General features: G+C 39.4%; 1 protein-coding gene across 2 annotated transcripts; it reads left to right on the top strand.

The window, feature by feature from the left end:
• Window positions 1-1,584: 1,584 nt before the first annotated feature.
• LOC119727751 (leucine--tRNA ligase, cytoplasmic-like) lies at window positions 1,585-24,460 on the top strand. 2 transcript variants are annotated; one of them, XM_038199798.1, is made up of 23 exons: window positions 1,585-1,700; window positions 3,974-4,133; window positions 4,353-4,440; window positions 4,626-4,706; window positions 5,256-5,393; window positions 6,375-6,536; window positions 6,838-7,082; window positions 7,747-7,972; window positions 9,016-9,180; window positions 9,676-9,870; window positions 10,864-11,093; window positions 11,556-11,638; window positions 12,177-12,315; window positions 13,253-13,590; window positions 14,264-14,541; window positions 15,520-15,660; window positions 16,695-16,835; window positions 17,921-18,028; window positions 18,604-18,714; window positions 19,346-19,450; window positions 22,909-23,004; window positions 23,632-23,764; window positions 23,927-24,132. In XM_038199798.1, exons 2-23 carry the CDS (start codon window positions 3,994-3,996, stop codon window positions 24,130-24,132), a joined length of 3,549 nt encoding a protein of 1,182 aa, XP_038055726.1. In that variant the 5' UTR covers window positions 1,585-1,700; window positions 3,974-3,993. The 2 variants fall into 2 exon arrangements, with proteins under 2 accessions (XP_038055726.1, XP_038055725.1); XM_038199797.1 differs by lacking the exon at window positions 1,585-1,700 and having other exon boundaries at window positions 3,994-4,133; window positions 23,927-24,460.
• Window positions 24,461-25,125: the final 665 nt, after the last annotated feature.

The raw sequence follows: 25,125 nt of genomic DNA, 5'->3' as shown, positions 1-25,125 counted from the left end.
TGATAAAAACTGAATCTTTTAGTTGTTATCTTGATAAATAGGCCCCTACCTCGAGCTTATAAATCCTTTACGTATTAAACTTTTTTTCAGGGAAAGAGCTTTTTTGTTTAGTTGGAAATCCTATATCTTTAACACAATAAGGTTCATTCTATTGTTTTCCAAAACTGACACTTGTCGATCCTAAATCAAGAGATAAATTGTCCTTAGTTTTATACAAAGAAACATACTTGATTCAACAATTCCACTCTTGACTGCCAGTGAAGCCATAATGCATGAAAACAAAAAGAATTATTAGTCAATAAAATCCCTCCCATTTTAATTACACCTGGAGCATTTTGCTTGATCGCTCTAAAACAAAGAGGGTCGGAAAGGAATTTTCAGGGTTTTTTTCCCCGAAAAGGGACTGTTTTTTGCCTTTCTCAGGTTAAGTTTTGGCCAGAAAGAATAATTGAAAAGGGAAGCAATACATTTGAGACAGAAATATAACTTAAGTCTTGACTTAGAATTAGTAAAATAGCCATTTCGGGGGCATTTTCAAATTTTAATTTCATAAGAGTGTCTCAAAGTATTGAACTGTGCTTCTTTGTAATTACACAATACTAATGTACAAGAGTTTCTTGAAAGGTACGGAATAAAGTTGAGAAATGAAGATGCAGATTGATTTTATTGTATTCCATCTTTCCTTTTATTTTTTTTTCAAGAGTAGTCTTGGTTTTTTTTGGGGGGGGGCTGGTTGGTTGGTTGGGATTGGAGGATGGGTACCGGGTTTGAGCAATAGGACGCAGAGGTTATCACAGGAACGAAATCGATTTGATTGGGTGCATATGTATATAAAAAATTTAAAAAAAAAACAAGGTTTGCTTCTCAGAGGTTCAGGTAGCAAATAAGACAAAAAGTTTCGGGCAAAAAAACTGCCATCACCATTGTTTTGTGATAGTGCATTCTACAATGGTGGATCCCGAACACATTTTTTTTTTGGGGGGGGGGGGTCAAACAATTTTTGTGGTCCCCAAAAAGTGGGTTCAAAAAATTACAGCGTGGGCTAAGTTCTGACCACTTTAACCAAATCTTTCTGAGGAAAAGATGGTGGTGTACGCAGTCCCTGCCTTTATTGCAACGCCCCCCCCCCCCCCGATCCGTCTTGGCACTCTATCTTGCAGCTGACTGAACTGTGATGATGACTTCTGTGTTCATTTGGGGCCCTCGCGTTATATTCAAGAAAAATTCATCAATGAAATGAAAAAAAAGGCAAAGAAGACCTTAACAATAAGAGCACAAATAAGACGATACACACAAGTCGTCTTTAGAGCAATTAATTAATTAAACAAAAATTACAAAATAAAATTAGACTAAAACTGACAAGTCCCATCCCCAGCCGACCATATTAAGGCATGACAACTAAAAAAGGTAGATATCAGTGGCACCGATCATAGTGAGGACCACGATTTATGTGGCTCGACCTCTAGTGAAAGAAATTTAAGTTAATTCAGAAACTTTCAGTGCGGGGGGGGGGGGGGGGGACGGGCCAGGTGCGTCTATTCCGTTTTTCTCTTGAGGGCGCTTTCCATGATTTCCCATGATTTCGTCAACTCGACTGCCATGTGTACGGTGCAAGGTGGTGAAACATCCTACAACAAGGCCTACATGATCTTCTAGAATAAAGGATAATTGTTTCCGCCTTCGAAACTAACAAAACAGTGGTGAGTATTGGCGATTGTGAAGTTTTGGATCCCCTTCTTCGAAAGAAAATCCAAGTTTGATTAGAATTGGAAAAAATAAACTTTGTTCAGTTATGTCTGGGAAAGATGTTGCATATTGCAACAATGACGCTTCTTCTGCACCCAGCGGTTGTGTACAAAGTCTGTGGAGAGTTGAGACAATTTTTGAAGCATTTCAGAAAAAATGTTTGAACCTGACGCTGCTTTTTTTCTTCATATATCATCTGAATGAAGGTCAGTCATTGCAAAAATGACGATAACTTATAAGACATGAATCTGGGACTGAGAAACATTTCCAATTTTATTTATGTTAGGAAATAGGTCTACTTAAAAAAATCGCAGTGGCTATCGTTACGGCAGCCGTAACGCATTTCCCATTTTCTATCGTTACGGTAGTACTGCAACTATAAAAACATGAGAAGAACATATAAAATTAGAAGGAAAAAAGTGAATTTGAACGTTATGAAATTCGCACTTTATTTCCCTTTTAAAAAAAATCCTCCAAAGCCTCTGGTTAGAAAAGGAAAACAATTTGAGTGCAAAACTGAGATGCGAACCCGCAACCTCGCGGTGCAAAATCCTATTCTCTATCGACTGAGCTGTCGCACTGCTCGCTAAAATGTGGGGAAACAAATAATTATATACCTGCGTGTGTATCAAAAAAGTATCGTAGAGGGCGCTAAACAACGGCTGCCGTAACGATAGCCACTTCGTAAAAAATTGTCTTGACTCTCCATAGACTTATCATCATTTGTGCAATGAATGACCTTCATTGAGATGATATATATGAAGAAAAAGTGGCATCAGGTTGCAACTTTCATTCCCAACATTCTTACCGAACATTCCTCCATCATCAGATCATGGTTATCCTACCTTAGTTCAACTAACTTGGACCCTACTTAGCCTACGAAGCAGGTCGTTTCGTACCCAAGTCGTTTCGTACCCAAGTCGTTTCGTACCCAGTCAATTATGATGCACAAAGGAGATTAAGCCAGTCATGCAAACACGGAAAATACATACACAGACAAGCTAGATCAAATCTGTGAATTAACTTGCAAAAATGTTCTTTCTCCATCGGTGTTTTCTTGGCATTTTTACGATGTCTTTCTCAGCATTTTTACGATGTCGAATCCGACCAGTTGACAGAGCGCTGAGCACGTGCCTGCGCCTGCATAGCCATGCTAGCGCTATCGATCGCATAGCTGTGCACAGACTAGTTACCGCATTTCATCATTGGCCCCTGCGCGGCGCGGCGGGAACCAGTCGTCGCCGCATTGCGCTTATTACGCACGTGATTATAGACATCGAATTGCGAAGTACATGTAGTTGAATCGCGCAGTGAATTTGTAAAAATAACGGAGTTTTCTTTTGAAAAAACAGCGAATGTAAGTAAGAAAACAATAAATACAAGCATTTTTTTGATGCAAAAGGGTTGTTGAGAGGTACTTTGTAAAGACAGACAAGACATAAGATTTTTATTTTTATTTAGGCCTATTCAATCATTTTTTATTTTTTTTTTTTGGAATTGCCGATACAATTTTTAGGGTCGCAGCCTAAAAATAGGGTCGGTCGGGTAACCGGAAGCAGAACTATTCTTTTTTTTTTGGCCTAATTATAAAAAGTACAATTCGAAAAACTGAAAAGCAACCAAAGAAAATCACGCTACAATATAGAAGACAAACATGAATCCTGTGTGCGAAACGACCTGGGTACGAAACGACCTGGGTACGAAACAACCTGGGTACGAAACGACTTGGGTACGAAACGACCGACATTCCTTAGCCTATTGCCTTTTTAAACATTCGGAAATTGTCTGGCGATAGTAAGGTGACTGCTGCCATGGGCATGGCTTACCCTACATTGGACCAAAAGGCCAATCATGACAACTTTTAATACAATTTTAACCTCAGTTTATAAAGCCTAGCCTATAAAACAAATCCTTGATGCTCGGTAATGCTTGTTGGCTCCAACTGACGCCAGTTAACTCAGTTAAGTAGGACCCTATTTCTCAATTCCCAGAAATACAAGGAAAATGGGAGCTTATGAATTTGAAAACTGTTTGGATCATGCAGAAATTTCACAGTGGTCCGACACTGGTTTGCGCACTGACTCCCGACTCCTCAACATGCAATATAGTAGGTGTCTTTTAAGACTGCCATCTTCTTTACTAATTGATTCCCCCCCCCCCCAGAAGAAAAACAGGAAATTTAATTTTGACTAATCAGCCATTGCATTTGCAACCTTTTTCATCCCAGGGTGTTTAAAGTAAAGGGGCATGGCAGACACTGGCGACGGGCGGCGTAAAGGGACAGCCAAGGTCCGCACCCTTCAAGACATTGAGAAGAAGATCCAGGAACGATGGGATCAAGAGAAGATTTTTGAGGAGGATGCACCCGCTGGGGTCAAAGGTCCTGGGTAAGGGCAACAGGTCAAACAAATATTTGCAGTCGTCACATGTATTCGTCTCGACAGCTTCGTTGTACAAAATGCACTAGCTGCTTCATATTTGTTTTCTGTTATTTTTTGCTGGTTCTAAATGACCCGGCCTATGACCTAAATTCACAGGGAAGCCGTTTTTGATCGTGTTCCCTGAATGTTATTCACATATACCCAGTTTTTCTCATTAATTTCCAGGAAGAATAAGTACATGGTGTGTTTCCCCTATCCCTACATGAATGGAAGACTCCATCTTGGCCACACATTCTCTCTGTCAAAGTGTGAGGTAAGTGTAACACCTGATCATTTCCTTGTAAATTTATTTAAACCATTCGCAAACTCTTCAAGAAATGTATAACGAGCTGGTGTGCTGTCATCCTGTTGATTTCATGAAAGAAGTTAAAGTTACTGTACGCATTTTCTTCAACATATTCAATCACACTGACCGCCCTTTCTTTATTTTCTTGTTAGTTTGCCGTTGGCTACCAGCGTCTGAAGGGCAAGCAATGCCTGTACCCATTCGCCTTTCACTGCACTGGCATGCCAATCAAGGTAAGATCCCACTCTAAAAAAAAAAACCAGCATCTGAAACAAGCTGATGTCTAAAATGACACGGTAGAGAGGTTTCACGTCTGAACTGATACGTGTATGGACACGTTTAGCTATCCGTATTACCATTATCGACCATTCCATTATTTTGCATCATACAGGGTTAATAAAAAAGGAAATCCAAATGTCAGGACCGTTTTTGTAATGATGTTCTGCATGTAACACTTTTAAAATCTAGGGTATGAAAGCCCAATCAATGAGCTTTCTTTTAGTACAAGAATCATTCAAATCACTCTTGTACTTTTCAAGTTATGAAATGTTAAAGACTACCACCATTTTAATATTCAGTCCACGGATCACAAAAAAGGTAAGTGTCTTTCAGCAAAACGAAAACAATTCACATACATCCGTATAATGGAAGCAAGAGGCCGATGCCTGTCCTCATATACAGGTGTATTATACGATCTGTTGTCCAGTTTACTCTTTGAAATTGCTTTTGACGTAGTGTCTTAGTATTCAGAGATAAAAAAGATTGCGTTTCTTGAATGTCAGGCCTGTTCAGATAAACTGAAGCGGGAGATGGAGGAGTTCGGCTGCCCACCAAGTTTCCCACAGGAGATGGAGGGTGAGGATCAGATTGATAAGGAAGGGAGTGATGCGATCGGCAAGGACAAGGCTAAAGGCAAGAAGGTAACAGCTTCCTCCTTACATTCTCCTTCCTTGCTCCACCCTCTATTGCCACTTCTGGAGTGACCAAAAACTCACGATTTTGTTAAACAACCCTTAATAAATACACATTTACGTTCTTGTTATCTTTGTATTTCTGGAAGTTCTTTTCACTTTACCTTACATAGCCTGTGTAAAATAAATCAGTATTTACTTTGCACAATTTTAACTGATGATGCCATCAAACTGGAAGTAGTATGTAAATGAAATGTGTTTTGAAATCTATTAATCCCTAAAGGATACATTTCTTCAAATTAATAATTTTAAAAAATAGTTTGAATTTCATGCTGTTCCTGTGTTCTTTTATTTTTTTGCATAAATGTATTTACAACTGAGTTAAAGGGAATATACATCATTTGCTTTTGCTGTAATTTTCAGAAATGGATGGAATTGGGGGGTTGGAAATATATAGCAAATATAGTTACACTGACTTTTTGAGGTTTTGGGTTCGAAAATGCTATAAAAACCAAGAAAAACGATCATTTTCCTGTAGTCTGGTTCCCTGACTCCATATAAGAAGAAACAGAGCAGTTTACATACATTGGGGAATTGTAAGGTCAGGGAACCAGTCTAGCTGGCTCGTACCCGTTCATAGGTTTGTAATCGATTGCAGACAAGTGCGATGGTCAATTGGGGCCAGTATTTGAAAAAAAGCCAGTTGTTTCCAACGCTGATCGGCCGATCAGCGTTGGAAATTGATACCAAAATACCACTTTTCTTGAAAATGACAGTATACCAGGTGCCATGATTTTACAGGATGCTTTACACTGTCATTCACTAACAGTCCAGCAAGGTATTTCAAAATGATTTGGTAGTTTTATTTTTTGATGTTTGCAAATGTTGTATTTTCCCTTTAAGCAAATGTCAAATAAAATAATTGTTTGTTACAAAGATAACACAAACCACTAGTTGTTCCATATTATTGTGTTTCTTGAACATCAACAGAGCAAACTAATAGCCAAGACTGGCAAGGCTAAATACCAGTGGGAGATCATGCAGTCCCTGGGTATTTCTGAGGAGGACATCCCCCTGTTTGCTGACACACAACACTGGCTGGAGTACTTCCCACCATTGGCTAAGCAGGACCTGAAGGGGATGGGACTCAAGGTGGGTGCCACTCCTATCCTCCTCTGTACAATGTCGATAATTCCTGACAATTATTGCAGTTTCCAATTATAATACTTCTGAGAAAATAATCTAACTCTCTCTCATGCGTTTTTATTTTTGTGAGATTTAGATTTTCCAAAAATAAAAAAGGTTGACAATCACCTTATTGACTGAAAAATCAAATTAAATTATTCCAAATTTGTGAATATTATTTTTTAGCAATATTTTAACGGATGTTGATTTTCCTTTGTTTTCCTTACAATTAACTTCTTATTCCCTTACTCCCCCTCCCAACACCTAGACGGACTGGAGGCGAAGCTTCATCACCACCGACGCAAACCCTTACTACGATTCCTTTGTCCGCTGGCACATGCTGACCCTCAAGAAGTCAGGCAAGGTGAAGTTTGGCAAGAGGAACACCATATACTCACCCAAGGATGGCCAGCCGTGTATGGACCACGACCGTCAGTCTGGGGAGGGGGTAGGGCCCCAGGAGTACACCCTCATCAAAATGAAGGCTTTGAAGCCTTACCCTGAACGCCTCAAGTAAGCTACATATAACACTCTCTTGATCTGTACACCGTGCCCTCTGGAGACATGCATACAATAGTGAACAAAAGATTGTATACGTCTCCACAGGGCAATTTCTATAGATGAATACGTCTCCACAAGGTTTTCACAAAATAGATGTATGGATTTTACTCAAAAACTAGGAATTTCCAGGATGGGTTGATCTGTCGCAAATGGAAGAATAGAAAGGGATATTAAGTCCGAATTTCAGCCAAGGAAATTAATTCTGGTTTAAATAAGAACATTTTGAAACTACATTTTCAAACTCAAAAACTTTAGTACACGAGAACAAAGAAATGTCTCCACAAGGAAACAAATTTCAGTATCTGTGAGTATATTCAGTTATCAATGACATGAATACTGTATTCCATTATTTGGATGTTTGGAAATCAAATGCCATGAGATATAAAGAAACAGAAAAGCTTGACATTTCGGTGCAAGAGTTGTGTTTCCATTTGTTACACCATTGCAAGCTTCTGTTGATCCGTGATGATAAACTGAGAATAATTATATTTTTTGCTTTTGGCATTTAGCCAGATCCCCCATCCCCGAAGTAATTTTGCATTGCTGAAGATTTTAAAAGCATTGGTGGCTTATAAATTTCCTTTCACATTCAAAAAACATTTATTACTTTCACCAGGAAATTTTCCAAGAAGAGCGTGTATTTGGTGGCAGCCACCCTGAGACCAGAGACCATGTACGGTCAGACTAACTGCTGGCTGCGGCCTGACATGAACTACGTGGCCTATGAGACCAAACAGGGAGAGGTGTTTATCAGCACTCACAGGGCAGCGCGGAATATGTCCTACCAGGGCTTGCTGAAGGAAGAAGGAAAAGTGACTGTGATAGCGCAGCTGGTGGGCCAGGTAATGAGGAATAATCTTTATCTCCAAACAAAGTTGAATTCTCGATCCTGATTGGTCAAATGATGACATCAACAGTGTAGTCATATCCCATATACCACGGTCGATATAGCACCGCGCATATCGCATTATTCTAAGATGCGCTCGGTATTCCTACTGCACGCACTTATAGTAGGATTACTGCGGAAAAGTTCCTACATACAGTGTACGCATTCAATCTATTACTGTATATTAAGATTGATTAAAAATATATTTGTTATCCCACTCGCGCTTTTGGAACACGGAAACTGTAGTCCGTCTATGTCTGATATGCCATGAGGCCAAAGGATATGGGACACAGAGGCACTACGTTATTCCAAGTTCCACTCGAACTTGGGGGTAACTAATTTTATAATATCTCTTACTTGGAGTCTTAGAAGGGCCAACCTATCATTGTCCTTATGACTTCTGATGGGGGCAAACTCGATGGGTACAAATGGGCACCAGGGTCTATTAGAAATGATGCAACTTTTTCCAAGCCACATTCCTATACTCACACCACTTGTAGTGGTCCCATTTGTGTGCCATAACCTATGCACTCTTCAGAACATGACAAATTGACAAATTTCTGATTCACAGTGAATCAGAGGATCTCGGTGTTGACAATCCCCTTCCAAATTGTTTGAACCAAGGTTTATACTACGCTGCATCGGGAGTCCTGTTTATTACGTCACGATTTACTATGTTTTGTTTGCTGCCCCCAACGACGAGTTTTACACAAATTGCACATTCGGGTCGAAACAGGACCTGAAAAACAGCTCTCAAAAGTACCTTTTGTACTCATTTCATGACTGACACAATAGTCGTTTTTATTTCATCACACCTTAGGCTACATATACCCGAAAAATGACGGAAATGTCTTCGAGCATTCCACAACCTCTTAAAAGACGAGAAAAAGTACTGTTTGTGCCACCTGAACAGCTGTTTGCTTTTCTTGGCAAAGACTTGCATACCGGTGTAGAATGATACCCACAATTTTATAATGATTCTTTGGATGTGTTTCGTAGGATATCATGGGCATGGCCTTGAGTGCACCTTTAACCTCCTACAAGACTATCTATACCCTGCCTATGCTGACCATCAAGGAGAATAAAGGGACAGGCGTGGTCACCAGCGTGCCGTCTGATTCGCCTGATGATTACGCTGCCCTCAAAGACCTCAAAAACAAGAAGGTGATTGGTTATTATTAAATTACCCTTACATCTATCAGAGCAAGAGTTAGAGAATTCCAATTTTATCAAATTTTTTTGTACTCATGACATCAACATTTGATAGAATTGGAATTCTCTAGCTCTGAGGTTCTTGCTTAATGTCAAAGTGTCAAATGCAGGGCGAGAGACGGCTTTATTTATGAAGACTTTTCCATGGAAAATGATTCTTAAAAAGTTAGAAATAGTTTTCACAGATTAATCTACAAACATTACTCCTGGAATAATACACAGTTGCTGGGATAATACGCAAAATATTTTACGAAAAACAAAAGTTTACTGGGAAATGAATAATTGTAACGAATGGAATAAGTAATTTAACAAATGTGAAGAAGAAAGTCAAATCTTTTTGCCTTAAATCCAATTTCTCATGTGTTTTAATAAAGAATTAACTTTTGGGAAACAAAGAGAACATTCTATAAAGGCGATAACATTGTTTTCCGTTTTGTTCCCCAATAGGAATTCCGTGCCAAGTATGGCCTGAAGGATGAGATGGTGTTGCCCTTTGACCCCGTGCCTATCATTGACGTGCCTGGCATGGGTAACCTAGCGGCAGTCACGGCCTACGACGAGCTGAAGATCAAGAGTCAGAATGATAAGGAGAAGCTGGCCGAAGCCAAGGAGAAAGTCTACCTCAAAGGTTTCTACGAGGGGGTAAGTCTCGGTCATTATCCTCGTCATTTGCCAAACCAGTTTCTTGTGAAAGCCATTGTAATCAGCTATTAACTCAAGGTTGATAAAAAAATGGAGGCAGAATACAGAAACTAAAGGCTGCAGCCCCTCCAGTTTTATTGTTTGTCCTCAAAACGCAGGACACTTTTTGCAATCTCCTCTTATCCCTTCACTGTATCTGTTCCAAAGGCCAATACTGTGAGATATTCTTTTAGCTTTTTTCCTTGTACTGCTACACTTTGGAACTCTTTTCCTGAGTCCTGTTTTCACCAACTTATAATCTATCACTGTTCAAAAGAAATAGGGCCACTTCAACACATCTCTTGGTGTTCCAACTTCCATAATTTTTGAACTCAAGATGGTATCAGCATGCAGTTTTCACAGCAGTAATGCTGAGATTGTGCTCTTTCAAGTCTGTAATACCAAAAATTTGACCGGGGTCGACAAATGACTCATTTCGCTTGATTGCATCACATTTGTTCAAATTAGATCCCTTCCAAAAAAGATATTCTTCTAGCTTTTTTCCTTGTACTGCTACACTTTGGAACTCTTTTCCTGAATCCTGTTTTCACCAACTTATAATCTATTACTGTTCAAAAGAAATGGGAATATCTTCTCTCCCTTTAACTTTTTTTCTCTATACTTTCCTTTGTAGTCTGCACATTGAGTGGCCTTCTTGCCTTATGACAGGCGATTCCCATTAATTAAAAAAATGACAATATCTGGAATCTCCTTGACCATTACTAGATGATGGATGTATCAGATTTAAAAAATACTTTTGAGGTTTATTCACTAAGCTCTTAAAGTACAAAATAATGTCCGATTTTATAATGTCCGTCATGCTGGAATTGCCCATAGATGATTTGAAGACGAAAAGAAAGCGAAGGAGAAATTGCACAAACGCAATAAAGCATGAACAGATTTTAACTCTAGCTTTTGACTCAGCTAATACAAGTGTGAATATTCTTTTCTCAGATCATGATTGTTGCCGATGTCAAAGGTCAGAAGGTCCAGGATGTCAAGAAGATCGTCCAGAAGAAGATGCTGGGTTCCCGTGAGGCGTTGGTCTATCTGGAGCCTGAGAAGCAGATCATATCGCGCTCTGGTGACGAGTGCGTGGTGGCACTATGTGATCAGTGGTATCTAGACTATGGGGAAGAGAAATGGAAGGCGAAAACCTTAGCTGCCATGGAGAAAATGGAGCTGTAAGTATGTTGTTTGTTTGGGGAGATCTTGGACAAATGTTTAAAGGATATATAGAGGAGAATACATGTATTTGACATCCAATTGTTTGTATCCAGGTTTTCATCATTTTAGTTTAATAAAATTGTTAGAGAGGCCTTTAGCAAAGACTTCTTCAGATGAAATATATCAGGCCCCTCTAACTTGTATTTTCAGGGTCAATCCAGTCAGTGAGCAGTTTGCAGCAGTTTTATTATTTTTCACATTTTAGTTTAATCCTATTTTTATTCTGATATTGTTTCAGGAGTTTCTATATTCATTTAAAAGCATAAAAATGTGTTAAGTTTCAGACTTTGAAATCTCTTATTTCTCTCACCACTATCTTATACCAGCTTTTAGATATATCTTGTCTGACTGCTATGGTACTCTCTTAGATAAAGTTATTTCGTATTTATGGGAATTTCTTGTGTTACTCCTGTAACTAGATATTCGGAAGACACAAGACGGAACTTCCTTGCCACATTTGACTGGCTGCATGAACACGCCTGCTCCAGATCATATGGCCTTGGTAAGAACACAAAATTGCTTCCAAGTGTGGCAGCAAGTTCTACTGGTCTGGATTCCTATCCGGTCAGTTGGTCCTGTGGAAATTCCCATTTCCTGTGCTTCATTCAGCTGATGGCCTATTTGAATACACCCCTCTTACCTTGATATCCCAGATACCAAAAATGAAAGGTGCCCCCTGTTCATATTTAACCTGGAGGACCACAGTACGACGATTTGTCTTAATGCACAAATTGAGCTCAGAAGAGCTGCTCTATGTGACACAAATTTTGGTAAAACAAGGTTGCATAATGGGAGAAAGTCACCATCCATTGGTAGATAATGCCATGCGATATTCTTTTTGCTGGAGGTGACAGATCTTTTGCAGGTTTTTCTGGGTTTTTTTAGATGTTCAATCTTTCACGTAAAAATGTAAAACAAAAAGGAATAAAAAATAAATGTTATGGTGGCCTCTTTGAGCCAACTGCTTGGCAATGCGATAAATCCAATCTTTAGAAAAAGAAGCCTGAATTACTTGTTGCCATGTCCTTTCTTATTCCCAGGAACCAAGATGCCGTGGGATGAGCAGTATCTGATCGAATCCCTGTCTGACTCCACTGTCTACATGGCCTACTATACCGTAGCGCATCTACTACAGGGTGGCGTGTTTGATGGGTCTGGAACCAGTCCACTGGGAATCAAGTATGTATACACTGAACCCGGAACCAATTTTAAGGAAACGTGTATCTATAGAGTCTGCTAGTAGCATGATTGAGCCTACCATGTAGTAAGGCCAAAAAAAATAATAATCGGTCTCTGGTCAGACTGAAGTTCTGGAATTGATGGCGACGCGGTTTTTTTTGGGGGGGGGTGGCTTTTTTTTTTTTCAAGCTTGAATTGTACAGATAAGGAGGGTACTATTTTGCTTTTTGTGTCCTCATTATACATTGGTGTCCTCCATAATTTGCCTTGGTGCCCTTTATCATTTGCCTTGGTGCAATTTCCCCATTCCTTGGTGCTCCTTGGTACAAAAATTTGAGGAGGTGCGGCAATAGAGGGCGCTGTTGTAGCTTCCGTGTTAATTTGAAGGGAAAAAAAAAGGTTGACGCGCATGATTAAAATCGATGCGTGCGCTGACCAGAGACCGAGTATTTTTTGGGGGGGCCTAATGAGTCCTTTTTCATGTAAAGTAGACAAAGGGATAAGCAGATATCACATTTACCTGATATGCCACCTAGTTAATTATTTTATCCTTACCATTGATTAAGAACCCATGTGTACTTAATCTGTAACTTTCTTAAGACCTCCATTTGTACAAAGTCATCATCTAGCTTATGCTTTACGCTGCTTAAAAATAAAGGTTCTGATTCTTTCTACATTAGGAATACTCTGATGACAACCATAAAATTTCCCCTTGTTAAATCTAGAAATGTTCGGTAGGGGCAAGTTCTGTTGGAATTTTGTTGATGCAAGCAGTGAAAGCCAGATTTATGTACTTCGTTTTGGGTCTTTTTGATCGGGCAGGATTCATACTTTGACAACTCTTGGTTGTGGTATATTGTTGGATTCTAGCAGAATACTTGGAGCAGTTGTACATGTAGTTAGTGTTAGTAAATGTTTCCTGTTTTCCCACCCTTAGGCCAGATCAGCTGACCCCTGAAGTCTGGGACCACATCTTCTACTCCAAGGCCCCGTACCCTAAATCCAGCAAGATCCCCAAGGCCACCCTGGCCAAGCTGAAGCATGAGTTCCAATACTGGTACGGCGTCAACCTGCGGGTCTCCGGCAAAGATCTGGTACCCAACCACCTGACCTACTTCCTGTATAACCACTGTGCTGTCTGGCCCAACGAGCCAGAGCGCTGGCCAGCCGCTGTCAGAACCAACGGCCACCTCCTGCTGAACAATGAGAAGATGTCCAAGTCCACAGGCAACTTCTTAACGCTCTCTGGTGCTCTGGAGAAGTACTCCGCAGATGGTGAGCGGGATGGGCATTGAAAGGGATAGCACCCATTGAAACTTTTCTTTTTTGTAAAATAAATTATTCCCCAGTTTCCCAAATTTGTGGGCACGTGTGGTCTAGCGGTGGAGCACAGGATTCATGATCGTGAGGATGTGGGTTCGAGCCCCGCCTTGGCCATGCGTGTTGTGCCCTTGAGTAAGGCACTTTACCTCATTTACTCCTCTCAACCCAGGTGTTAAATGGGTACCGGCATTATTCAATGCTGGGAAGGTAACAGACTCGCTGTGGAGGAGGTGTGGCGATCCCCCCACAGCAGCATATGAGTCTGGCCCAATCGCTAACGAATGAGAGATGGGCACTCCGTTCCTGTGAACACAGGTTCGTCCCCCTTTACCTTTACCAAATCCACCATAATGAGATTTTGCAACATTGTGGTGGGATTTACGATTGTAGCGGTTTCGGATGCTACAGGTTGTAATGGGTTAAATTGCACTCGTTTTGCTACCATTTTATTCGGTGAATTGGGTTTACGTTTGTCAAGAGACATTTTTTTTTTAAACTGTCTAAAAATTTGTGTATGCAATGAAGTAATGTGGGTGAAAATGGCATCATTGAATTCTGTGATTTTTCTCTAAATGAACAAATGGTATAACATAATATTCCTTGGTTTGGGTTTTTTTTCCGTCAGGTATGCGCCTGGCTCTTGCCGATGCCGGTGACCAAGCCGTAGAGGATGCTAACTTCATTGAAAGCCTGGCCGACGCTGGTATCCTGCGCCTCTACACCTTCCTGGAATGGACCAGAGAGATGCTAGCTGAGGAGAGCGCCCTCCGGAGGGGAACCACGGACAGCTTCCACGACCGGGTGTTCATCAGTGAGATGCATTATGGGATACAAGAGACGGAGAAGGCCTATGAGAGGATGATGTTCAAGGAAGCTCTGAGAACAGGATTCTTTGAGTTTCAGGTTAGGAACTCATGTTTCTCCAAGCAGAATAGAAAAGGGTCCTTATTGAGTGCCTTAAACATGTTGTTGATCAATGAAATTCAGTTCAATCTAGTTTAATTCATGGCTTGAAATCAATACCTTGTACTGTTTCCAGAACATGTTGTTGAACAAGATTTTCACAGTTTGTTCAGGCACTGTATAAGCGTTCCAACAAGACAAGTGTTATTTGTATTTGCACTTTCTACCAATTAATTGCCCAGATAAATTGTATTCTTTAAAACCACAAAATACACCAGTACACGTCTTGTTGCACACAGTCAAAGTCTTTGGCATAAGTCAATGGACCGATCCAGTAAGCCCCTCCCACTGCGCACGTGGGCAAATTAGCACGTGCTCCTCTCCAATGCCACGCTGCATTTTCCTGCCGCGCTCCTAAATCACGGCTGTGATTGGTCAGAACACTGGATCGGCTATTGAGAAGTTAGAGTAAGGATTTTCCTGTTTGTTATATATGTGACTGAGTGAATTTTCATGAGATACACTCAATAGTTTCCATCTCACTTAAAACAAATTGGACCTTTAATCCCAATCCAAACTAGTTTACAAGCATCATTTACCAAAAACGTTTTGACTTAATTGGGTTCATATTAAAGTGAAGTGATGCAGCTTGATCAAATCGGGATTTTATAAGTAAAGTTTCTAATGTTTGCGGACTCATTGTGCAAACATCTAGGCAAGAAGGCACTGGCAAGTCGAAGGAAGAATGTCTCTTTAAGTTTCACCGGTGTACGTGCACTGTATATTTGTAATGTGTAGGCAAACATACCAGGGAATAGGAAGGAAAGAAATCAAGTTTCAGTTCACAAAATTATATTCTTGACTTTAAAAAAATGGGAACCAGTGTGGAATTGGAAGCTGAGTGGTTCGCTTTCAATATTATTTGTGCTCAGCATTATTGACAGGGATGTTTTGCATTTCTTCCACTGTCGTCTGCAGGCAGCGAGGGACCGGTACCGTGAGCGGGCTACCGACGGGATGCACCATGACCTAGTCATGCGATTCATTGAATGCCAAACTCTTCTGCTAGCGCCTATCTGCCCACATCTCTGCGATCACATATGGGGGCTGCTTGGCAACGTAAGTATACCATCCAGAAATGTGGAACCTACTCATTACATCAAATCTACAGTACAAGTTGTTACTGTACTCTGTTTAGAGCAACACAATCTGATTTGACAGAACTTTGCAATTTTGCATTCATCGATCAGCACACTGACCGTGTAATTATATACAGCTGATGTCGTGAAAGTTGCAGTGCCACCTTTGAGCCGCTAAATCTTTTCGCTATACTATAACTTTCAATGTGCTTCAAACTTTCATTGTACCCCTAAGTCACTGTATGATGTAACCACATTTTTTTAGCCTTTGACAAGGATTCTGCTAGTCTGAGTATCACCCGTTATACACGGAGCCCAGACTCCTGTCTAACGTCTGATATGTCAAAGCATGCAGATTTATGAGATCTCAACTTCAGCCAATCAGAGTGGACTTTACTAAATCGTAACGTCATTTCAGTCCCAAATCAGGACTAAACGTTTGATTGGTCAATTCGAATGCAGTGTTTTGTAATGCAACAACAGCCGGGCGTGTTATCGCGTAACATGATAACAGAGCGCGTGATGCAGGGTTTTTTAATACATTGTCTATGACGCGCACCGGAGACCCGATATAGAAAGCGCCATGGGTCTATTACATAGACTAGGATTCTGCTAGGCTCAAAATGTAAGGCCATCTAACATTTTTGATAATGTAATTTCTTTCGTCAAGAGCATCATAAAGGGTCACGTGTCACGTTTTAAGACTGCAAGCACGCAGACATAGCTTGTGTCTTCAGCTTTTTTGCACTGTGAGAAACCCTTGTAACACTGATACCCATATATGCCATTGAAGCAACCAAAAGTTAACATGTTGGAACAGTTAAGAGGCACAAAATAAAGGAGACAGAAAATAATGAAAAAGCCGTTCACTGCTGTGATGTATGATGTTATATTTTGAACATATGCCCCTGCTGTATCAAAAACGCTTTGTTCGATCACAGTAGTAAAAAATCTTAGCATAACTGTGATGGTTTTTATATTTTTTATTTATTTATTTTGTTGGTGGTTTTGCAGAAAGAGTCCATCATGAAGGCTCGGTGGCCAGTAGCTGGTGAAGTAGACAGTAAACTACTGAGGTCATCTGACTACCTGATGGACTCGGCCCATGACTTCCGCCTGCGACTCAAGAATGTCATGTTGCCTCCCAAGGGAAAGGTAAGATAACTTACAATCATGGGCAAGTTCGCGCAAGGACTATTATTGACCATTGGTTAACCATAGTTCAACTAAAGTTAACCGGAACTCTGTCTAGTCGACGATTGTTGACTACGCGAGTCGACTATTTGGAACCAGCCTACTGGGGTTGGTTGCATCGCTGGTAACCAATAGCCGCACGCATTCATAGCGTACAGCAGGGAGCCAGGATCCAGAAGTTTTGCGATGACGTTTTGACCAGCGTTTGACTAGAGACGTTCGCACGTTGCTATTAGTGCGCAGGCGTAAGGTACGTCACAAATCAACCACTAGTCGACTAATGGTCCTTGCCCGAACTTGGCCCATGTGGATGCGCACAGTCATGACACCTGACTGCAACATGGTATAACCTGCATGTAGTTCATCCATGTACCACGTTTTAAGAGGTAAAGGAAAATGTGGCATATGGTTGCAGACCAGTCAGTAAACTGCCATAGACCCCAATGGTAAATGCCCCCACTTCAGAAATTCAGGAAAAAATACTCACAACTCTCCAAGGTGTTCGAGACACACATCAAATCAAAGCTTATTTCATCATCTTTCATTTTCTTTTCAATTTTTAATGGGTTAACTGATGACTTTTAGGAGAAATTTCCATCCGAAGATGATCACCCCTGAAAATAGTCCTGAAGCCCATCGTCATTTTGAAAAACGATGCCTACACTCCATTGCGAAATAGAGCGCTTTTAGGGCTCCGATTTCATCCAAATTGCACAGAACTACAAGCTCACAGTCCTGTGCACGGCTTCCACCCATATTTTTTACAAACCCTCTAGTTCATGGCCCACAGTATGCTCAAATACCGAAGAATTTGAGGGCATGCAAATCGTGATTTGGCCGGCGTAGGCAATTTTGGATTGATTTACTGGCCTGCAACCATATGGTTTTATATTTCATATCGGTGTGTGTGTGTTGCTTATGCAATTTAAGAAAATTTGATTCATACAATGTATAATCGTAGTAGGATATTGACTCTGTACATATTTACCTCTCAATGGTTACAAAAGGAGAGACTATTTGACTACATTTCTTGTTTGGTCTGACAGAAAGGTGTTCCCCCACCGCCTAAGCCAACCCATGGTACCCTGTACGTGGCCAAGACCTACCCTCCATGGCAGAACGCTGTCTTGACAACTCTCAAGAAACTCTACGATGTAAGTCTGTGTCCAACATTTCCTTTACCACTCAAATATCTGATTTGGAAAAAAAATAATTCTAGACAAAAAGATTGCCAGAAATGTCTGGAACAGGGCAAACTTTTTAGACTTGAACATTTTTGGATTGTTTGGGTTTTACATTGATGTTCCAAGACACAAGCTTGACATTTATTGACATTTATGAAATTGTTGGTCTAGTTTTTCCTTATTCTTTAATTTTTTTGCCATTTGTGAAACTGTTTTATGCTAGCAGGAGTTAGTGCTGATTTTGCCACCTTACCTCGATTTACTATGAACCATGTTCAGTATACTAAATTTTGGAGAAAAAAAGGATTTTGTAAAACCACAATTTCTTTGCAAACAGAGAGTAAAAATCCTGCATGTGTTGAATCAATTCAATGATTTTACTCAAAAGTAATAATGAGCACAGTGTAATTTTTAATTGAATGTAACATGTAATCTTATGTCAACAACCTTGCATTCACGTTTGTTTGCACCCCTCTCCAAAATGACAGGGTTGCTCGCTCAAAATTATGGTCTGTTAAACTGTTACACATTTTGATCATTTCTAGAGTAATGCCAGCGGCTTTCCTGAAAACAAAGAGATACTGGGTCAGCTTAAAACCATCGATCTGCTCAAGAAATACATGAAGAAGGTCATGCCATTCGTGCAGCATGTCAAGGTAAAAGGCTCACTACAGAATTTCCTGATATAGAAAAAGAAATTGTCAATTTTGTTTTACAATTTAATTGGAACGTAACAAAAGTTGAGGAGTTGATAGTGTTGTGTAGTCTAGCATTGAGATTGAATGGAAGACATGTACGTTAGAGTGATTTATTAAGAACCTTCCTCACTCCTGCAAATTCCAACACCATATGGTAAACACAAAAACTGTTGGACTCTGTTTATTTTGGTGGTATGCCCCATGAAAAGCATAATCACTTTACTAGTACAGTACTCACTCTAACAGATTCCAACAAACCCTGGTGTTGGAGTTTGACAGGATCCGATGGGGATTGTTAGGGTTAAGGAGCATTATTCGTCTATTTAATGTATACAAGGAAGACCAGCAGCCGATTTCACGAAACTTTATGCAATGGCATCACACCACTTCCGCCACAATTTATTACGGAAGTTGCACAACATTTTACGCTGCCCAACATTGGCGTTATGATACATTAATATGATTTTTAATTTTTAAAAGGTGAATTTAAAAAGCAATTTTTGTGCAACTGATTAGGTACCTAGTTGATACAACTTGTCAAAGCACAAAAGGACGATCTGTAACTCTCTGTATATTTTGTTTGTCGCAGGAGAATGTTGCCAAGTCAGGTCCTAGAGCCATGGATCTCACCATGGAGTTTGATGAGAAGGAAGTCCTGGAGACTAACATTGCATATCTGACAAGTACCTTGGAGGTCAGTTTTCTACTTCATCCACCACACCCCCCCCCCAAAAAAAACCCCAACAACAACAAAAATTATACCTGAAGAGTCACCAGAATAGATTGAAAACAACATTAAAAATGACATAGATTTGGCGTTTCTGTTCGTAAATATCTGAGATGGTTATCCAATGAAACATACTTTGTACTCAAGCAAATATGGGGTACTGCATTAGATTTCCATCAAACTGAAGCAAAAAGCAGGTATTGGATTTTACAGTTTTTAGGAGGTTAGGTTAACATGTTGTGTTTGAATGTACAGATTAACAAAACATTGCGTACGAATCAAAACGAGCGTTAGTATTGTGCATAAATTATCCGGTGAAAGTTTCTGGTTGTGGTATGAAAATATGTTTGAGAAAGAAAGCAATACTCAAAATATCCAAACAGGGATATTATTTTGCGTTTTTTTTGCCGAAATGTATGAAGTCTGATTGCCCAATTGACTTGAGGTATAAATGATCTCGTCCCAGCCCCACTGCCATATTTTGAATTAATCCTTATTTTCTAATGAACGAGGGCGGTATAACACTACCAAGGCAGTTTTTGATATTGGCCATTGCATTTAATATGTTTATGGTAAAAATGACCTTGCTTTACCATTGCGGTGGTAATGAAGCATTGTCTGTCTCTTGATACACCTTTAGTGTGTGCATCTCCAGCACCTTACAAATGTCACAATACACTAAAAACCTTAAAAGCATGTCTTGTAGTAGACTTACTATGGCTTTTGCCTGGTCTTTTTGTACATCTACAGTTTACATGTATTCCTTAAAGATATAGTCCATCATTTGTAATTTGTGCATTTTGTTGGTTTGAAGCAACAAAAGTGTTCAAAATCTAATGAAGGATACTGAACAACTAACCTGATGAAGTTTCAGCTCAGCTTCAGCTGTATATTCCGAGAAAAAACAGCATTCTAGGATCTCAATTTCAAATCAAAAGTTGCTGAATCATGTTTTGAATTGTTTTGAATGGCAGCTATACGCGATGTCGCGCACTGATCCGACGAATTATAGCAACCGCGCGCGCCTGTGCGTCGTGCCAATGCTTGCGCGCGCTGCGCCGAATAACAAAATGAACTACTATAATTTAAATTTTCCTACGGTGCGTCTTAAGACGCACCGTTGGAAAGGCCTTCTTTCGTTGATTACTTCAAAATGAAAGCTTGCCAGAAAGATTAATTTCACAGGGAGTTTAGTCCACTTACTATCTTTCAACCAAGTATGTTTTTCAACAATAATATGCCAGTTACTTTTTTGGATGGCTGCAAATGATGGACTATAGCTTTAAAGCTAAGCAGTAGGGCTGGTACCGGCTCTGAGAGAAAAAACGACCATCGATTATCCTTGCCTTCAAGTAAATTGATATTGATGCTGCCGTAAAAATCATCCTTCACAACAGGCTCGTTACCATGGCAATTTTATTCAAGCATCCAAACTAGGAATTTGTGTTCGCTGGTTGTTACTTGGATATTAAAGCTCTGGTGGAATTTGTAATTTAAATTTGTAATGTGTTGCGGGAGAAGAAAGATTTTCCATCGTGTCATCTTTTATAAGTTGTAGCTTCAACTAAGATATTTTTTGGTAGAAAAGTGTTATAAAATCTGTAAACAAACAAACAAAATTGGTAGGGTAAACTTTAATCTCTTACTAAAACCTTTAGAATTGAACAAATTTGAAATTCTGAGAAGTTAATGATGTTTTATAAATTAGCCCATTTAAGCTGCATATCCCGTGCTCTTCAAAAAATGGATTCTTTTTTCTCTGAACGAATTTTCAATTTGTATGTTTTGTTTTAATTTAAAAAAGTACTTTACTCTGATTTTGGGCATTTGCAACTCTGAAAAGGGGCTTTTATTTTTGCGCAGAGATGCCCTCGCCCTGTGAGAGCCAACTTATTGTCTGGCTGCCGCTAATTCGAATTTTGTGAAGAAATAATTCAATAACTAACGTCGATGTATTTTTATCATTTGATGTCTTACTCAAAGTGAATAACTTTGATATTGTAAGAAAAATAGCAAATGAAAGTCTTTTTTTCTTAAGGTGAACTTGAAAATAGCATGGGGAATGATTTTTTACTTCGTTTTCTATTTAAAAAAAGACACCCCTCCCCAATAAAAAAATTAATCAATCAATCAATAATAATAATGTGTCCGCTGGGCATGTAACCTAGATCTTAAGAATAAGCCACCAGTGATAACAACAATCGCTAATAGGGTTTAAATCACTGTACTACATGTAGTCACTACGACTTTGACATAACCTAGAATAAAGGCCCCTGCCACTGATTCCTTGCCACAGAAATTGGCATTGATAATCTCCTGAATAGCGAGGTCCCAGATGGTGGACAGTTTCCATGACAACCAATTTCTGCCTGTCTCAATCAATATCTTGTCCTTTATTCTTGAGACCTTGAGAGTGTTGATCACGCATACTGTACATGTATTGCCACAGCATTATTTACAGATTTTGAAATACTTTTTTAACCATTTTATTGCATCACAAATCTCCTTCACTTATTTTTGTTGTTGTTACACGGAGAAAATGCCTAAAAGATTTCAAAGATTTGTGAATATTTGTCAGGAATGGCATTGGATTTAATCTTTCAAGTTAATCCCAGTTTTAACATTGTGTTTAAAATGAAAGGTAAAGAAGATTAATAAATTAGTAATGCCTGATATCAAGAAGCATTTGTTACATGTAGTAGGGTGTGTTCGTCCTTCAAATACGTGGAAAACACTAACAGCGAATCTCTCACGGACTCAATAAAGTGCTAAGGCTACGACAAAAATGCCTTGGATTTTTTTTGCCTTGATAGTCACTCCATGTGCACTGTTGAAGTACAGAGAAAGTGGATAATTTAACAAGTCTAAGTTTTCTGTACTGTACTGAGACATGTCCACATGTAGAAAAGAAACTTGTATCTGCAGTGGCCTCATCAACAACCTCTTCAACAAGTCAGATTTGTGTCCTATTAATAATTTTATAATTTGTATTTTTATTGCAATCATTCCTTTCCCTTTTTTTGGACATCTGCAATCATCTGGCAAAAGTTTTTTGTTTTGGGCACAAACAGATCAGTAGACTGGCGCCCGGTCTGTACAATATCGATACTGATTGTGGGGTGGGAACCAGCCTACCACGCAAGAACTGCATTATTGTCTGTCAGTCAATAATTTGAAGATTGTAAACAATAATTTAATTTTGGGCCATTTTTGTTTGATTGATGTCTCATTCAAAAGTGAATAACTTTTGCATCGCTAGAAAAATAACAATTTTTTAAGAATCTAATTTGGGAGGAAACTCAAAAATTGCATGGGAAATGCAACTTTAACAACAAATCTGAATTATCAAAACAATATCATTATTTTTGGTTTCTTTATACTAACGGAAGAAATTAAACTGTACTCCTAATTTTTCCTTGTCGCAGCTGGAAGGCTTAGATGTCAAGTTTAGCTCAGAAGCCACCGATAAGATACAAGAGGAATGCTGTCCTGGAAAGCCGTTCTCCCTCTTCCGAACTGAGGTATTCAACCTAACTTTATCAGGAGAAAATGTCAATTTAGCATTTTGTGGAAATGATTTCAGTTATATGGGTCTATTATGCCTATTATTAAAGCCTATTATTATTAAGCATATTGTGGGTCCTTGTGTCTTACGAATAAAGATTGACCGCTTTCTTCATTATTGTTAATTCTGAGCTTAGCTAAACCACTGGTCTCCATGTAAATAATCTGATAGCTCGTTGGCATTCCAAGCTGTACAAACTAGTGAAGCTACACACTGGTATCCGATCTCTCCATTCAATTGTGTGGAGGATGCCAGTCTCTTCCACTGCCATTGTTCAAAATTATTAAAACAGAGTCATCTAAAAGTATATGAAACTTTTTTTTTCCTCAACAGAAATTTTATATAAAGTATTTTTGTTGCCATTTTATTATTTTTTTGAAGACAAAAAGTCATTGTTGACTAAAAAGTGTACATATATCATCATATATACCTTTTTTCACAAATCTATTGTTCTTAGGGAGGTAATATTGCGTAAGGTGTCTTCAATTCTAACAGGCATGGAGATAATTGAGCTCAACAGGGTCGTATGTTTTCTTGATGTTATGAGCGAAGTTTTGTTAATCGTTAATAAACTCTCTTGCAGCCGAGTGTGATTGTGAAGGCGGTGAACCCTCAGCCACACAGCGGACATTTCACCCTGAATGTTCCCATCATGCAAGGGGACACCGTTGCCAAGGTAGCCAACCGCATCCTCAAACAGGACCGAGGAATCAAAGGTACTTCATAGCTTGGGGCATCATTTCTCCTGGAGCTCACTTGCTACGGGCTGCTTTCTTTTTCCTTTCATTTTCTTTTGCAATTTCTTAATTGTAGTTATTTTTGTGTATGTTTGTGGGGGAAAAAGAGTTAGTAATGTATCTGTATTGCTTTCTCCCCAGATGCGAACAGAGTCCAGATTCTGCGATACGACGATCCTGAGCTAGGGCCGCGTAAGCTACCGAAATTCCAGCAGCCACTGGAAGGCCGAACGAGGATACCCAGCCAAGCAACATTCAGTATCACCATGGAAACCAAACGAGTATCCGTGTCTGAAAATGGCAAAAATGTGGATGCGGGATCAGTATTGGTCTATATGGTAGAATAAACCAATGATTTGTCAAATCATTGCAGTTAAAACTGCATTAGAGTCTTTTAAATACATGTATTTGAAATCAGCCTTTAATCTTTTAATTTTACTGATATTACAGGGATAATGTATGCACTTTTCCTTCCTTAAAACCCACAAATGTATGCTTCCTGTGATACTCGGTTGTCTCTTCCTGTGCTGTGTATCTAAGGCATGGACACCCAGTTTTCTTCCAACTTTGGATATTTAAAGGATATTTATAAGAAATTTTCTGAGGAACACATTTGTGATGCGATCAAGCTACATGAGTCGTTTGTCGACCCTGGTCAAATTGTTTTTATTACAGATTTGAAAAGAGCACAATCTCAGCATTACTGCTGTGAAAACTGCATGCTGATACCATCTTGAGTTCAAAAATTATGGAAGTCGGAACACCAAGAGATGTGATGAAGTGATGTGATGAAGTGGCCCTATTTTGGCTTGTAACTCCAAATAAAAATTCTTGACAAACGACTCATTTAGCTTGATTGCATCACACTTTGAGCAACTTTCTACTCTTAAATGAGTGAAAACTATTTGACATCCCTTTTTGTTTAATTTGATTGAAAAGTGTACTTCTTTGAACATTTAAAATTATTCATGTTTTTTTTTTTTTTCGGACAACTGAGTGCGCTGTTGCTGTGATGTCATTTCAGGAAGACACTGTTCAGTTTAAGAGTTTTCTGTTGAAAATGTGAACCAAAAATGTGTTCATTGAAAACATTTGTGAGAAATGTTTGTTCATTGGCTTACTGCCATGTACTGACACGACGACAAAATCACCAAAGAAAAGAAAACTTACAACAGCACGATATCCAAAAGTCTGGCAACATTTGATGCTGAAATAGCTGTCAAATTGAGGGTTCTGCCTGGAATGACATCACACTTTTCCTCAAGGCACCAAAATTCCCTTGAAAATGGCAAAACAACAACTGAAAATAACATTAAATGGGACTCTAAGGTGCATTTCCT

The sequence above is a fragment of the Patiria miniata genome, unplaced genomic scaffold (genome assembly GCF_015706575.1).
Source record: "Patiria miniata isolate m_02_andy unplaced genomic scaffold, ASM1570657v1 HiC_scaffold_20, whole genome shotgun sequence".
In the NCBI taxonomy this organism is placed as follows: Eukaryota; Metazoa; Echinodermata; class Asteroidea; order Valvatida; family Asterinidae; genus Patiria; species Patiria miniata.
The sequence above is the reverse complement of the archived record's forward strand: the minus strand, read 5'-3'. Positions and strand labels throughout refer to the sequence as shown.

Coding starts and splice junctions, on each gene's coding strand:
- LOC119727751 (XM_038199797.1), top strand. CDS start 3,994: ATGGCAGACACTGGCGACGGGCGGCGTAAAGGGACAGCCAAGGTCCGC. Junction 7,973..9,015: donor TAGCGCAGCTGGTGGGCCAG/GTAATGAGGAAT, acceptor TGTGTTTCGTAG/GATATCATGGGCATGGCCTT. Junction 11,094..11,555: donor GCCATGGAGAAAATGGAGCT/GTAAGTATGTTG, acceptor TCCTGTAACTAG/ATATTCGGAAGACACAAGAC.